This window comes from Leptonychotes weddellii, chromosome 3 (genome assembly GCF_054177405.1).
Source record: "Leptonychotes weddellii isolate Sample4059 chromosome 3, ASM5417740v2, whole genome shotgun sequence".
Lineage (NCBI taxonomy): Eukaryota > Metazoa > Chordata > Mammalia > Carnivora > Phocidae > Leptonychotes > Leptonychotes weddellii.
This window is the reverse complement of record NC_138371.1, coordinates 80,972,158-80,989,976: the sequence shown is the minus strand read 5'-3', so window position 1 is coordinate 80,989,976 and position 17,819 is coordinate 80,972,158. Positions and strand designations below refer to the sequence as shown.

The following is a 17,819-nucleotide window of genomic DNA, read 5'->3' as shown; positions in this document are numbered from 1 at the left end:
AAAAAAAAAAAGAAAGAAATGTTACAAATACAACTGAAGCCTCTGTGTGCCCTTCCCCCATCATACCCCTTCCATCTCTCAGAAGTAAAGAAATACTAAAATGTAAAAAAAAAAAAAACATTATTTAATGTGTTTCTCAAAGTGTCTTCCTTCCACATATGTGGGACAATTCCTTATCCCAACCAGAAACATGAAACTATTCCTATTGTGGGAAATGATAAACAGCTAAATAGAAGCCAAAGGGGAGATAATCAAACCTTGAATTTCTATCCGAGTGCCCCATAGGTGTCTCCTACCATGTACGGAGCCAGTGAAGTTAGTAATAACATGTTCCAAACCCATGTTTGCTTCCTTGGATCTTCTTCAAGGCTCTGTTGCCAAGGAGCAATAGAGTGGATCGTGACCTTCTGTACGAGCAATTCTGACTTGAGGGAGTTTAAACTGATTTTCCACATCTTTAAATTCAGAGATCCAAAAGGGTCTCCTATAGCAACCTTCTGACAATGGTGCCGGAGGTATTGCTAGCATAGAAGAGGGAAGAAGGAACTTCTGGAGCAACCAAAATGATAATATTAAAGATGGAAAAGCAGCGCTTTAAAACCATGCAAGGGAACAGTCTAAAGTCTACTCTATATAAACGGATGACTGAGGGGGGAGAAAAAAACCTAAGTTCAATTTTTATCAGATATTTTTTAGATTTCACAAACTGCTTTGATAGTTCCACGCTACAAGACTCAAGGAAGGCACCTGGGTAGCTCAGTCAGTTGAGCATCTGCCTTTGGCTCAAGTCATGATCTCAGGGACCTGAGATGGAGTCCCGCGTGGGGCTCCCCGCTCAGCAGGGACCTGCTTGTCCCTCTCCCTCTGCCCGTCCCCCCTGCTCGTGCATGCACTCTCTCTCTCTCAAATAAATAAATAAATAAGATCTTTAAAAAACAAATAAAAGACTCAGGGAACTGAAATATTACTTGAAGGAGAACGTACAGCAATTTACTGAATCTTCATCACTTCCGTCTAGACAGTCATCATCACCATCACATTTCCAGCGAGCTTGGATACAGTGTCTGTTTTTACAGCGGAATTCTCCAGCTTTGCATATGTGAGGCAATATTTCTCCAGGATTAACTACGGTTAAAAAAAAAAAGACATATGAACAATACTAGCTATATTCAGTTCATTAAAACATCAGCTTTGTTTTAATAACAAAAATACTGATTCATTTCATTTTGAAGAAAATATGAAAATATCTTAACATTGCAGTGACAACCATCCCTGGAAAGGAGAAAAAAATTAAGTTTTTCTGACAATAATTATTCTACTAAGAATTTTAAAGATTTATTTTAAACAACTGTCACCAAAATAATAATACCAACAATAATATCATAATACCACCTCATATTCATGTTAAGTGTGTAGTTTTACTTTTTAAAGGGCTTTCATTCATAATCTCAATTATCATCATGACCCATTATAGAGTAGGCACGGCAAAAAATTTTACTACCTCCATTTTACAGACAAGTACACTCCAAATTAATCAAAGTGAAAAAATAAGGCAAGAACAGAGCCATGATGGTTATTTTAACTTTGCTGGTCTGCAAGTGGGAGAAAAATTCAGCTCTGGTTAGGTATTCATGGAAGTATTAAGTTAATAAAAAATGATCTCATTATACATCCAGATTCTAGGCAGTGTTTTCTCTATATACCCCATATTCTCTAATCAAATGTTAGGAATTCAGTTGATTGGGATTTATTCACAAATTGAAAGTGCTATTATTATGATGATGATTTTTGCTTTCTTTGAGTGGATTTCATAGGAGTCTACAAAGAGACAGGAATATGGGGCAATGGTTAAAAGAAATTTGTGTTTCATGGACTGAAAAATATGTTGAATTATCAAAATCTGGTTTATTGCTAAGAGAAACAAAAGCCACTCTTTCTATTCCAGTCCTGATGGCTTTGACCTTCATTTCGGATAACTCATTTGGATTGATGAACTGTCACAAAACCTATATACACGCCAATAATTAGGGATGTTGAGAAAATATATTAGGCATTTCTAGAACGCTTTGTGTTAGCGCTCCTTTAATACTTGTATTTCCCCGGCTCCAAAGAACGGAAGAGGGAATGTGACTCTTGAACCATAACTGTGGAGAATCTGCTTCAGAGAGTTATGCAGTGAGGCACAAGGCATGAGGGTTCCTGTGTCTGGAAAAGAAAAACTGCCCATTAAATCTAGACTCTTAAGGCTTTAAGGGTAAATGAAATATTCAATTTGAACAAAGGTAAGCCTGTGTCTCTTCTATCCCCTCTCAGACAAGCAGACACTGTATGTAGGGACTGATAGTAATTTTGTCTCCCTTTTTAACTCTAATCCTTTTCAATAACAAAATGCTGAAGCAGCAATTTCTCTAATGATATCATTTCTGTAAGGTCACTTGAAAGTAAAAATAAGAATAATAATAATAATAAAAATTGTAAATTGTTATCTATATAGAACAAGTCCCAAATAGGAAATGACAACAATATAAAAACAAAAAGGGGAGATCACTGGGTCTCCTATTCAACCTGAGGATGTCTTTTTATAGCAGCAACTGGGAGGAGAATAGTAACCAAAGCAAAGTGGAAGTACATTGGGATATGTCTAGGTCTTTCTAGGATAGAGCTTCCCTCTCAAAATCTCTAGAATTGATCACTGATGACATGCAAACTTTCCTTACTTTGGGTCTCAAGTGTGCTCAATTGGACCCAAAGATTTTTGAGGGTGGTATAATTTCTTCCTTGAATCCATGTAAGCCCAGCTTAAAACTAGGCATTTAATGAAGAGTATTTTGATTAATTTCTTTCTATAATGATTACGTCTAATGGTAAACAATCTCTCAGTTAAAAAAAAAAAAAAATCCAGTCAGACAAGAAACCTGATTTGAGATGTAATCTGCTTCCTCTGAACTTAAGTTCAGCTTTAAGATTTTCTTTAGTCTCTCTATAGTTGACTTCAAAGAAATGCTACATAAATTCAGTTATTTTATAGCCTGGGGATTGAAAAACTCAAGAAACCATCTTTTTTTTTTTCCTTCTGATAACAGTCCCACCAATTTAAAAAGCTTGGCTTTCACATGGTCATTTGATCGAATAAACCCAACTGACAGTTTTAAGAAATGATCAAGGATATCCATATACAAGAGTGAAATTATAGCTGCTTTTGAACAATTACATCTATATTAAAGAAGAGCAAGATGTCTACGGAAAGAAAAACTACCCCCCACAAAATTAATATTTTAAACTAAATATTCTTTAACATAACCAATTTGGAGATAAGCTCTTTAAGTCTGCTTAGAGTCTAAATGTTTTTCAAGTGACATTTAGATCATTATGGAAAGAATGCAAATAGGCAAAATTTCCAAACTTGTTTTAAACATAGTTTCAAATATGTGTGGATTGTTGGTTATTTTTATTTTTTTATTTAACAAAATTTTTTCTTTTTTTTTTATTATTATGTTATGTTAATCACCATACATTACATCATTAGTTTTTGATGTAGTGTTCCACATTTCATTGTTTGCGTATAACACCCAGTGCTCCATGCAGAACGTGCCCTCTTTAATACCATCACCAGGCTAGCCCATCCTCCCACTCCCCTCCCCTCTGGAGCCCTCAGTTTGTTTCTCAGAGTCCATAGTCTCTCATGGTTCATCTCCCCCTCCGATTTGTTGGGTTTTTTTAAGTGATATTTGCTAATAAACAGGTGGCAATTTTCAAAAATACATGATGACAATGTCCAAAGTTCCATTTTCATTTTTCATGACAGGACAATTGTTTGAAAACCAATAGAGCCAACTTCTTGAGATAATTTCACTTTTTATATTTATTGCTGATATTGGTCTATATCAATGTCATTAGTATAATACCATTATAATTTGTAACAGCAGTTAGACATTGGTTATAACTGTAAGAGCAGATATAATGAAACATATATGAATATCTTTGACATTTTAAAATGTGTCTGCAAGTCTTCTAGGCCCTATAATTTGTTGGGCAAGAGGCATTTCTCCATGGCATTTCCATGTGTCTTGTGTCAGCTTTTATTCTGGACATTTTTTCAAGGATGCTTATATAGCTAACAGCCTTGGAAGACAGATAACGCCATCTTCTAGAGCAGAGAGCAGGTTTTTTTCTTGGCCAAAATAGCAAAGATAATGTCTCCCTTCGGGGCAAATGTTGGGCTGATTTTCTGGCAGACTCAAGCTTGGGTTCTTTAGTGTGAATACAAATTCACTGTGGGTGCAGCATTCACCTAGACCTGCTTATGCACTGCCCCCATATGATAGGAACATGAAACTCATGCTGCCTGCTGTGACATGAGTAATAAAACCTTCTGTGTCTGATCCAGGAAATGTGTGTCTTCTGTCAGAATCTATGAATCTTTGACAAGTTAACATGTTAGCTTGCCTAGGGTAGAATCTCAGACCCTTCAGAATTTTTGACATAATAGTAAATATTAAAAAAAAAAAAAAGAGGGCGCCTGGGTGGCTCAGTTGGTTAAGCGACTGCCTTCGGCTCAGGTCATGATCCTGGAGTCCCGGGATCGAGTCCCGCGTGGGGCTCCCTGCTCGGCGGGGAGTCTGCTTCTCCCTCTGACCCTCCTCCCTCTCATGCTCTCTGTCTCTCATTCTCTCTCTCTCAAATAAAAAAAAAAAAAAAAAAGATACTGGGTTCTGATTTCCAAAGTCTTTCAAGGCGTATGACATCATTGGTTTTTTCTAGTCCTAACCCAAGCCTTCCAGATGTAACCAGTCGTATGTCACACAGAAACCATGCTATCATAACACTGTTAGGTATGTGCAAGATCTGTAATGAGAGAAGACAGATGATTTTTGAGCTAGCAATGTCCATTATCAAGAAAATGTTTAATATGATAAGTGATAATCTGGATAAGATGGTAGCTTTGACATTCAAAAAGCACGGTCTTTTTCCAAGCATTGACCTAACTCTGTGAAATTGGGCAGCAATGTCATTTACCGTCACACCCCAGCTTATGGCCAGCCAATCTACCTACTTTTGTGAGAATCAATGAGATGATGAAGCCAATATATTCGGTATCACATAAGAGAGCTAATAGCACCTAGAAAAAATAAGAATAGTATTCTGTATACCTTGCACAAACCTCTATAAAGGAATCATTTTATAAATAATTTTTATACATCTAATGTTTCCACTTGGAATTCTTGAATGTAGGAAGGACAACGTCACATACAGAACAGAATAATACTTAGAATAGAACCAGTCATAGAGTAGACATTAAAAAAATACTTGCTGCCTAACTTACTGGAATTAGTAGAGACATAATTGTACATTACAGCCATTTATTATAGTGAGAAATTCTTTCTCTGGAGACTATATAAATACTTCAGGAAAACAATATCACTTCAAGTGGCTCAAAAGCTAATAGTCTTCTACCAGCACCCAAGATCACGGGTGAAGTTAGTTTAATTGAAGGGGAAAAGATCCATATATAGATAAACAGAAAGAGTAATAAAGTCCCCCCCAACACCAAAAAAAGTGAACATATAGGAAAAGCTCCATGTATGTGACTTTGTTCCAATGTTTAATGTGACTGAACCTATACAGCACTTGGGTGTTGAGCAGACACATAGATTGCTTTCAATATATTAACAAGTGCTAGAATTGCAAGCTTTGCTTTAGGGTTGTGCTTTGCACCGTGAATTTGAAAACTGATGCAAAACCCATAATTCTACCACCAGGGCCACTTCCAGTAAAAATATTACAACATGATCTCACCAGTAAGAAAGCTGACAAAGTAATAAATAATCCTTTAATTTAATCAGGATCAAAAATGAAATGACATGAATCATAACATTCCCGGCAAGGAACTGTCAGGTCTCAAACATCCTATGATACCTGCTGTTAGAACATTGAAATTAGAAGGTCTCCACATGACTCTTCCAAGCACTGCAAAAGGAAATATGCATTCTAGAATTACTTTTCAGTAAAAACTGGGGATTGCTGGAGTTCATGTCCAGATCATAATGAAGTAAGGGGAAAAACCCTACTAATAAACTGGTTTATTTTATTTTAGTTTGGAATCAGCTGAGATTTGGATCTAAGCTCAGCAACTGAACTAAATACATATGTTCCTCACCTTGGTTTAATAAGCTGTGGTGCCCATGAACAAGTATCTGTGTTTGTCACTTTGCTTTTCTCCTTTTCAATCCCAGTGTGGTAATGTATCTAAAGTAATCATTGTCTCTTCTGTCAACTGATGTTTTTGCTGTTGACCATATCAAAATTATGATTACTTAGTCATAAAAGCATGAGTCCTAGTACAACAAATAAAATGAAGTTTTCCTATGGTCCCTATACATTTTACATTAGGATATGTTTATTTAGCAGATTTTGTATTTGGGGAGAATTTCTAACTATCCCTTTATTTGAGCAGGAAGACAAAAGGACCTAAAAGAAAACTTGAAGTTGCAGTGTTTTTGATGCCTTTATATAAGCTTGCCTATTTAGGAAGGCAATGTGAAAAATGCTGCTATGGGTTTTGAATTCTCACCTTTAGATCATAGCGGGATGACCTTCATTAGATAGAGTGGTCTTCTGAGCAGCCAACCTAAGTGGTACATAATCTTCTGTGGGTTCCTATGCACAGAAGGCCATAAATATTCATCTGGATGGAGCTTTTAAACTTTTTACTGCCTTAAACTTTTTACTACACATTAGATTGCATATTTCCTAGAACATAAGGCTTGTCACAGCTGAACAGATAAATGGCTTAGCCATAGTGGAGCACTGTTTTTCACAGAGGAATATATCTGGTGTTCCAGAAGGTAAAGAAGGTCACAGTACCACTGACATATAACTGTGCAATGCTACCCTTGGATGATCAATATTTTTAAGTTGCTCTCTTGGGAGTAAGGCACATTGGAAAATTCTGTCTATTCTTTCAGGCCACTAAAGAGGAATTTAAAGAATTACTGACTTATTATTCTATACAAAATTATCTTGCTATTAAAAAAAAATAATGACTATCTTTTTTTTTAGGAGCTTAACTTACTTTCTTGGGATTATCCATGTTCTCATTTATTAGTTTTGTATATTGTATTTTTCCCCACAAAGGCATCAAAATAAATTAAAAAACTCATTTGATAATTGATCAACTGGCTTTACATAGCTTCTCCAGTGTGGTCAGTTCCAAGTTACTATGCTACACTAGGTCTCATTTCTCATTGAGGATTTGCCCATGCCACACAAGATCCACAAGGACAAAGAGTCCAGCCTACTCTCATTCTTGATTCCTTCCAGGCATAGCATTAGAATTCATCCTTAATCAATCACGTAGCATGCCAATATTTTTCTGCTGGGTGAATGCTTCTTCTGACACAGCCTGATGCTGCAAATTCATTGAGACACAACCTTTCGTGTTTACTTCTGGTCTGACCAACTGTCATTGGGTTTTTGTTCATTTGATGTCAATTCAACGAGGATGACTGGAACCAGGACAATCATATCTCAGTGGTTGCAATATGTATTTTTGTTTTGCTTGTTAACTCAGATTACCGAGTTAATCCAGTTGAAATCAGTTCAGAAAACTGTAATGTAGCCTGAACTAAATTAGAAGCTGAGAGGAATCAGCATTAATGAGAAGTTAGTGGCATGCTCATATTTGTTTTATACCATACTCTGCAACCATGAACTCTATTTGTAGTTCTTTTGCACTTGAATTTCCTCATCTGAAAACTAAGGCTAACGTATTCTTTTAAAAAAATATTTAAATTCAACTTAGTTAACATATAGTATATTATTAGTTTCAGGGATAGAATTTAGTGATTCATCAGTTGCATATAACATGCAATGCTCATATGTCAAGTGCCCTCCTTAATGCCCATCACCCAATTACCCCATTGACCACCCACCTCCCCTCCAGCAACCCTCAGTTTGTTTCCTATAGTTAAGAGTCTCTTAGGGTTTGCCTCTGTCTCTGTTTTTATCTTATTTTATTTTTCTTTCCCTCCCCCTATGTTGTTCTGTTTTGCTTCTTAAATTCCACATATGAGTGAAATTATATGGTATTTGTCTTTCTCTGACCTGTTTTGCTCTGATTAATGCCCTCTAGTTCCATCCATGTCATTGCAAATGGCAAGGTTTCATTCTTTATGAAGAATGAAATCTTCTTAATCCATTCATCTGTTGATGGACATCCGGGCTCTTTCTATATTTTGGTTATTGTGGACACTACTACTATAAACATTGGGGTGCATGTGCTCCTTCGAATCACTATTTTTGTATCCTTTGGATAAATACTAGAAGAGCAATTGCTGGGTTGTAGGGTAGTTCTATTTTTAACTTTTTTGAGGAATCTCAATACTGTTTTCCAGAGTGGCTTTACCAGCTTGCATTCTCATTAACAGTATAAGAGGGTTCCCCTTTTTCTGCACCCTCACCAACATCTGTTGTTTCCTGAGTTGTTCATTTTAGTCATGCTGACTGGTATGAGGTGGTATCTCATTGTGGTTTTGATTTGTATTTCCCTGATGACAAGTGATGTTGAGCATTTTTTTATGTGTCTGAAGGCTAACATCCTTAAAAAACTTTTGCCATTAAAGGAATAGGAACTGGAATAATTTAGATAAACACACTATGAATTGTTTGTAAGAAATGAGTTATTATCTGCTTACTCATGATTTTTCCCATTACATTTGAAAGAAACCTGGCAAGTTGCATGCCCTATTAAAGATATAGTAGAGTTTCAAACAGACAAATGCAACAACAAATTCCCAAATAAGAACACAGATGGTTTTGTTGATTTAACATTGTTTAGTGTAACAAGTATACATAAAATAATCTTCTTTCCTATCTCTTTTTATTGCACTGGAGTTACATCATCAATGAATTGTAGATATTAGAAAGACACCAATAGTCACAGAAAAATTTTTTTCACCAGATGCATAATCATATGTGTCCAGTCATAATAACAAATTTCCTATCGTAACTGTATGACCAACATTGTGTATAGTATTTCCTTAAAAGCCAAAAGTCACCCAATTTTTATTTACACAAAGATATCCAATGGTCAGTATCTTTTCTATATCAGTATCGATATAGATTTGTCAACTCATAAGGAATCCATAAATTTTTAATGGGGCATAGAATGAAGGAAATAGGAAAGATAATTTGGATGTCAATGATCCAGATAATTATGATTCACACAATTAAAATTAAAGAACTAATTAGAACATTTCAAGCTTAAAAAACCATCTAGATATATCTGATGTATACGCTCTCCCTCCAACTTCCCACTATGAAAACTAAGATGAAGGATAAAAACTCACAAGATCCTTGAAAACTCAGCCTCTTGATCATTCAACTGACACTATCTTAAGGGAATTTTGACTTTTTTGCAAGACCAATAGAACAAGATTTAAATATTCAGCCAGAAGCTTCTCTAACTTATACCATTAAAAATTGAATAAGCTTATTTATCTTTAGGTAAAAAGAGAGACCCTTTGCTCCTGCAGCATTCACTCTAAGGTCTGCGTCTATCAAAAAAGGAGATACTTGCGCCGGTACCTTCCATCCTTGAGAGGCAATCTGGGGGTAGAGCAAAGGCAGGATAACACTGGGTGGGGGTCCATAAAGGTTACTGTGTGTGTGTGTCTGTGTGTGTGTGCACATGCATACACACACATTTCATCTGTTCAAAATGTCAGAATTATTCATCTGGGATAGCAAAAAATTTCATTTTATACCAGAAAAATAACTTTAGATGAATCTGTGGTAGATACTAAAAATTGAACTAGGAAATGTACATATAAACTATACCTTTTCTCTCTCTCAATAACCAAGATAAGATTTAGCTTAGCAGACAACCAGAAAGACTTTATGTTGTTCAAAGTAATGCTTTGTATCTGAAAAACTATAGATCTTGATAGATCTCTTCCCTTCTGATGATAAATAACCAACCAAGATATGAATTAAAAAATACTACTACAGAACAAGGGAAGGAAACCACCTGATGACTCAAAGAAAGTATACTTCAGATAATTATGATCTACAGGAATTGTCTTAATAGACAATTTAAAAACCCTACTAACAATGAAAAAAAAAAAATGCCCAGAGAAGTAAAATTCATATTTCTACTCTCAAGTATACTACCCCAGAATAAATTAAATAGTATTTCCAGAATTTTGAAGAAAATTTTTGTTTAGCCAAGAATTAATATCCAGAATTGTCAGTCACATATAAATGCAAAGGAAACCTGTTTAGAAAACACAGGAACTCCACAGTTATACAGTCTTTGTGCTCTTCTTGAAGAAGCAACTTCAAGAAATTACTTTATCTATCCTAAACATCAGTGAAAATAAATAATTAAACAATGAGGAACTAAAGTTTGAATACTAAGCAATATAACCAGTGAAACACTGAGTCATGTCTAAAAGAAAATATTATAAAATTGATCAACAAACTAGCTATACATGTCAAAACATTTTATAAAAAGATTTACTGATTAATGATTCAACATAATATTCCTTGGGCGCCTGGGTGGCTCAGTCGTTAAGCATCTGCCTTCAGCTCAGGTCATGGTCCCAGGGTCCTGGGATCGAGGCCTGCATTGGGCTCCCTGCTCAGCAGGAAGCCTGCTTCTCCCTCTCCCACTCCCCCTGCTTGTGTTCCCTCTCTCGCTGTGTCTCTCTCTGTCAAATAAATAAATAAAATCTTTAAAAAAACAAAACAAAACAAAAAAACAAAATAATATTCCTTGTCAGAAATCCTAAATTATAAGGAATGAAATTGAGGAAGATAAAGAGAATAGAAGCCAAAGTCCTCATCTCAAATAGTTAAAATTCAAAATAATAATAGAATTTAAAACTGGTGGTATTATTCCAAATGCTTAAAAAAGAAAATGTAACAAATTGACCATGGACTATATGGTAAAATACAGAAGGGATCATAAACAGTAAAGAAACATACACATATCTATAACAATCCATCAGAAATAACACCAAACATCAAGTAGAAAATGGAGATAAATGATTTAAAAATCATGTTTACAAAGAATATGTAGTCACATGATAAGATGTTTATGCTCCTATTAAATAAAAATAAAGCACAAAGTAAATGATACTGTGGTATGATCCAAAATGTGTAAAACTGCAACATAACTAAGAATTCCGTCTCCAAAATAAAATAATTTGGGAATTAAATCCTTATGTACTAATTATGTGAATTATGAAAGTTATTAACCCTCAAGTCTACATCCTGAATATTAAAGTGAAGTAATAATAGTATCTTCCTTATATGATTATTGTAAGGGCTAATGAGAACCATGAAAATTTATCATAAAGTCCCACATCCTACATAAGAATACAATAAATTTTACATATGATTATTATTAGTAGTAGTAAAATATAATAACCTCCAGGGATATATAATTATAAGGAAAAACATGAAAATGTCTTAGTTGTTTATTGCTGAATAGTGGCATAATGGGTGGATTTTTCACTTAAATTTTTCTGTATATTTCTCATATGTTACTTTGTATTAAATCATTAGTAAAAATCCCTTATTCACATTGTTTCTTCTTCAGAAGAAATAAAACATTTCAGATAAGTTGAAATCTTATTATACTTATTTCTCCTTCTGCCTTCCCCGAAACAATCATTATAATTGATGAAAAATGCATTTATTTATGTATTATTTAATAATTTGTGACGGTTAATATTATGTGTCAACTTGAGTAGGCCTCAGAGTGCCCAGATGTTTGGTCAAATATCATTCAGGGTGTGTCGGTGAGAGTGTTTTAGATGAGATTAACATTGGGATCTGTAGACTAAATTAAGCAGGTGAGTGGCCCTCATCCAATCAATTGAAGGCCTGAATTGAACGAAAAAGCCTACCTTCCTGTACATAAGAGAATTCTCCCTGCCTGACTGCCTTGAACTGGGGCATTGTTTTTTTTCCTGCCTTCAGACTCCCACTGAAACACTGGCTCTTCTTGGGTCTTCAGCCTACCAGCATTCAGACTGGAACTACACCAGTGGTACTCCCCAGTTTCCAACTTGCTGACTGCAGATATTGGTAATTGTCAGCTTCCATAACTGCATAAGCCAAGTCCTCATAACAAATCTCTTTCTATATATTTACATTCTATTAGTTCTGTTTCTCTGAAGAATCATGAATAACATGCAATTCAAGATCAAATCATCCCAGAAACATTTCTATAGTACTCAATACATACATAGCATGGGTCCTATTGCTATGGTTAAGGGACTTGATGTATATAAAGAGAATAAACTTCAAAAGGGTCACATTGGAATAACAAGATGCAGTAAATTGAGGAAGGTCAGTAAAAGTTAATAAAGTGCCTTTAATCCAGGTCAATCAATCCAATTAATTCAGTATTTTGATAAAGTCTAGAATTTCCCTAAGTCTCTTTATTGCCTCTCTTTTCTCTTCACCAACAAAGATAGATAACTGAGCTTGTCCTAATGGTGAAGGTCTTTAACAATTTTATGAAATATTTTCTTCTGTGGCATATATATATTTTTTATTACTAAACTATTTATATATAATATATAAAAATAAGATATATAAATATAAACTATATATATAAGCTTATATATAATATATATAAATATATATAAACTACTTTATAGATATATATATTTTTTATTAGTGAACTATTACGCAACAGTCACAAATGCTCTGGAAAACTTCATCATTATTCACTGTTTTTTATATAGGTTAATTCAGTTAATTATTTGTAACCTAAAGAGGATTATACCTAAGTGATTATCTGAATTTCTCTTTCCAAGTTTGATTTTAATTCCTTTGGTTTCATCTGCTTTTCTTCTTCAAAAAGACATGTATAATCAATGAATGTAACAAACAAACAAAACTTACATGTGCAAGTTGTCCCGTTTTCATCTAAAAGTTGATTATCAGCACAAGCACATACTCGGCCTCCTGGAATGGCCAAGCACAGGGTACTACAGCCCCCGTTATTTACTCGGCACCTATTGTCACCTGCAAGAGTAGGGAAGCGAATATGTCAGAGAACTCTGATTCTATCCAAAGTTAGCAAGTTCAGGTTCATATTCTTTCTAGGAGACATAGGTAGGCATAAAAATATATGCATATATATGCATATGTATATTACATATTCATTAATGTAGTCAGGATACCTACTGAACCCTAAATAAAATTCGGAAACATTTAAAAATATACGACGCGCTGGGAAATAGAAGGAATTTGCACGTTAATCAGAAGAAATAGAGGTATGTGGGCAAATAAGCACCAGAAGAGAGGAAGGTTACAGGACATGATGTCTGTCTAGGACAGCAGAATCAGATCAGAAGAAACAACCTGAAGTATATAATCATTTCCTTCCATTATTCTGAGAAGTAAACTAAATTTGCTATGTTTATGAAAAATAAAAATACACTTGAAAGCTAAGGAAGCTAATAATTCAAGTTTTAGTAACAATTTCCAAACTCAGAGAATAATGAAGCTTAGTTCAAGTTTTTCCCAATAAGGACTGTAGAGACTTTTTAAATAGTTTCCAGATATAACCATGTTTATTCCATAATTATACAATAAAAATGTAATACTTCATAGGATACTTAGGTGTTCTGAATATGCTATGCATATTATGTACAGGATTAAATTGTATATCATTATTTTAGTAACATTCAGATTCTTGAATATTGATTTAATCAAAATATTTTGGGGGGAGGGGCAAGATGGCAGAGGAGTGGAGACCTAAATTTTGTCTAGTCTCAGGAATTCAGCTGGATAGGGATCAAACCATTCTGAACACCTACAAACTCAACAGGAGATCAAAGAAAAGAATAGGAACAACTCTCTGAACAGAAAAGCAACCACTTTCTGGAAGGTAGGACGTGCGGAGAAGTGAAACTGAGGTGATATTCGGGAAGATAGATAGCGGGGGGAGGGGGCTCTGTCAGCCGCTACCGGCAAGTAACAGAGCAATAGAGTGCAAAATCAGAACTTTTAGAAGTCTGCTCTGCTGAGGGACGTCACTCCAGTGGCTAAGTGGCGGGTAGAACCCTCGCTGGGACAGTGTGGTCTCAGGATCCTCGGGGTCACCGAAAGACCGGGGTACCTAAGTGTGGCAGAGCTCCCAGGTATTGGAGCAGGGAAGCCAGCTGCAGAGATGGAGCCGAGGCGCGGGCTCTCAGCTCAGGGCTGCCATAAACTGTGATCCGTGGCACAGTCGGGCCACTGCTCTTCCAGCAGGGACCCAACAAGCGGCAGATCTGGGGAGACTCCCCTTCCTCCCCCGGGAGGAGCACATGGGAGCGCACCGCAGGGATCTGCTGGGTTTGGAGACTTCACACAGGATCATGTGCCAGAGATAGAAATGCTCGGTCACAGGCTGGGTGAGCACGGAGTGTGGGCGGAGACCAGGAGACGGGAGTGATTGACTGCTTTTCTCTGGGGGCACACTGAGAAGCGAGACCCCGAGTTCTCGGCTTCTCCGGGGCGGAGATTGGGAGGCCACCATTTTCACTCTTGGCCTCCAAAGCCCTAGGGAAAGCTTGCAGGGAACAAAAGGTCCCGAGAGCAAACCCGAACAGATTACTTAGCCCGGACCCCACAAGGGCGGGGCAATTCTGCCTCCGGCAAAGACATTTGGGAACCAAGGCAACAAGCCCCTCCCCCAGAAGATCAGCAAGAACAGCCAGCCAAGACCAAGTCTACTGATCAATGAGAACAGCAAAACTCCAGCGCTAGGGGAGTACAGCACATAGAATTCATGGCTTTTTCCCCCCTGATTCTTTAGTTTTTCAAAGTTAATTTTTTTAATTTTTTTCTTTTTCTTTTTTTTTGAATTTTTCTTTATCCCTTTTACAACCAACATCTTATCAATTCCTTGTTTAAAAACCTTTCTTATTTTTCACTTTTAGAGTCATATTCTATCCCTTCATAGTAGTTAACCTTATTTTTGGTATCTATATAAGTTGTTCTCACTTTAGAATTTTGGGACACAGTTTCTTCTAACAGACCAAAATATACCCTAAATCTCTAGTGTATGGCTTTGTCCTAGTCTCCTGCCTGATCACATTCTCTCCTTTTTTTTTTTTTTTTGGTTTGTTTTTAAATTCTCTTCTTTCTTTTTTCAACCAACTTCTCAATTTCTTTCATAAAATCTTTTAAAATTTTCATCTTTACACGCATATTCCATCCCTTCATCGTATTTACCCTTAGTTTTGTACATATGTAAGTTTTTCTTTCTTTAAAATTTTGGGTGGCAGTTTCTTCTAACAGACCAAAATACACCCAAAATCTAGTGTGTGGCACTGATCTATTCACCAACCTGATCATATTTGATCATATTCTTTTTTTTTCTTTTTTCTTTCTTTCCCTTTCTTTTCCCCCTGGTTTTGGGTCTCCTCTGATTTGTTTAGTGTATATTTTTCTGGGGTCATTGTTATCCAGATAACATTTTGTTCTCTCATTCATCTATTCTCCTCTGGACAAAATGACAAGATGGAAAAACTCACCTCAAAAAAAAAAAAAAAGAACAAGAGGCAGTACCAACTGCCAGGGACCTAATCAATAAGGACATTAGTGAGATGTCAGAACTAGAGTTCAGAATGATGATTATAAAGATACTAGTTGGACTTGAAAAAAGCATGGAAGATACTAGAGAATCCCTTTCTGGAGAAATAGAAGAACTAAAATCTAACCAAGTCGAAATAAAAAAGGCTATTAATGAGGTACAATCAAAAATGGAGGCTCTAACTGCTAGGATAAATGAGACAAAAGAGAGAATTAGTGATATAGAAGACCAGATGATGGAGAATAAAGAAGCTGGGAAAAATGAGATAAACAACTACTGGATCATGAGGGCAGAATTCGAGAGGTAAGTGATACCATAAGATGAAACAATATTAGAATAATTGGGATCCCAGAAAAAGAAGAAAGATGGAGAGGGGCAGAAGGTATATTGGAGCAAATTATAGCAGAGAACTTCCCTATTTTGGGGAAGGAAACAGGCATCAAAATCCCAGAGGCACAGAGATCCCCCCAAAATCAATAAAAATGGGTCAACACCCCGACATCTAATAGTAAAACTTACAAGTTTCAGAGATAAAGAGAAATTCCTGAAAGCAGCTCAGGACAAGAGGTCATTAACCTACAATGGTAGAAACATTAGATTGGCAGCAGACCTATCCACAGAGACCTGGCAGGCCAGAAAGGACTGGCAGGATATATTCAGAGCACTGAACCAGAAAAATATGCAGCCAAGAATACTATATCCAGCTAGGCTGTCATTGAAAATAGAAGGAGAGATAAAAAGCTTCCATCACAAACAAAAACTAAAAGAATTTGAAAACACCAAACCAGCCCTACAGGAAATATTGAAAGGGGTCCTCTAAGCAAAGAGAGAGCCTAAAAGCAACATAGACCAGAAAGGAACACAGACAATATACAGTAACAGTCACCTTACAGGCAATACAATGGCACTAAATTCATCTTTCAATAGTTACCCTGAATGTAAATGGGCTAAATGCCCCACAGGCTATCAGATTGGATTAAAGACATAGGCTATCAGATTGGATTAAAAAAAAAACAAGACCCATCGATATGCTGTCTGTCAGAGACTCATTCTAGACCCAAAGATGCCTCCAGATTGAAAGTGAGGGGGTGGAAAGCCATTTACCATGCTAATGGATGTCAAAAGAAAGCTGGGGTGGCAATCCTTAGATCAGACAAATTAGATTTTAAACCAAAGACTATAATAAGAGATGAGGAAGGACACTATATCATACTTAAAAGGTCTAGTCAATAGGAAGATATAACAATTGTAAATATCTATGCCCCTAACATGGGAGCAGCCAATTACATAAGCCAATTAATAACAAAAGCAAAGAAACACATCGACAACAATGCAATAATAGTGGGGGACTTTAACACCTCCCTCACTGAAATGGACAGATCATCTAAGCAAAAGATCAACAAGGAAATAAAGCCTTTAAATGACACACTGGATCAAAAGGACTTCACAGATATATTCAGAACATTCTATCCCAAAGCAACGATATACACATTCTTTTCTAGTGTCCATGGAACATTCCCCACAGTAGATCACATCCTAGGTCACAAATCAGGTCTTAACCAGTAACAAAAGATTGGGATCATTCCCTGCAAATTATTGGACCACAGGGCTTTGAAACTACAACTCAATCACAAGAGGAAAGCTGGAAAGAACTCAAATGGAGGCTAAAGAGCATCCTACTAAAAAATGAGTGGGTCAACCAGGAAATTAAAGAAGAATTAAAAAAATTCATGGAAACAAATGAAAATGAAAACACAATTGTTCAAAATCTTTGGGATGCAGCAAAAGCAGTCCTAAAAGGAAAGTATATAGCAAATACACAACCTAACCCTACACCTAAAGGAGCTGGAGAAAGAACAGCAAATAAAGCCTAAACCCAGCAGAAGAGAAATAATAAAGATCAGAGCAGAAATCAATGAAATAGAAACCAAAAGAACAGTAGAACAGATCAACGAAACTAGGAGCTGGTTCTTTGTAAGAATTAATAAGATGGATAAACCCCTGGCCAAACTTATCAAAAAGAAAAGAGGAATGACCCAAATAAATAAAATCATGAATGAAAGAGGAGAGATCACAACCAACACCAAAGAAATACAAACAATTATAAGAACATATTATGAGCAACCCTATGCCAGCAAATTAGATAATCTGGAAGAAATGGATGCATTCCTAGAGATGTGTCAACTACCAAAACTGAACCAGGAAGAAATAAAAATCC

The 17,819-nt window shown here is 36.0% G+C and overlaps 1 protein-coding gene across 1 annotated transcript in view; it reads right to left on the bottom strand.

The window, feature by feature from the left end:
* Nucleotides 1-17,819, bottom strand: part of LRP1B (LDL receptor related protein 1B) — a 1,719,891-nt gene that overhangs the window by 662,364 nt on the left and 1,039,708 nt on the right. Inside the window, exons 12-13 of the mRNA XM_081815486.1 lie at nucleotides 12,919-13,041; nucleotides 985-1,125 (exon numbers count right to left, since the gene is read on the bottom strand). Of these exons, the coding sequence (XP_081671612.1) occupies nucleotides 985-1,125; nucleotides 12,919-13,041 (264 nt within the window). The remainder of the gene's footprint in view (nucleotides 1-984; nucleotides 1,126-12,918; nucleotides 13,042-17,819) is intronic.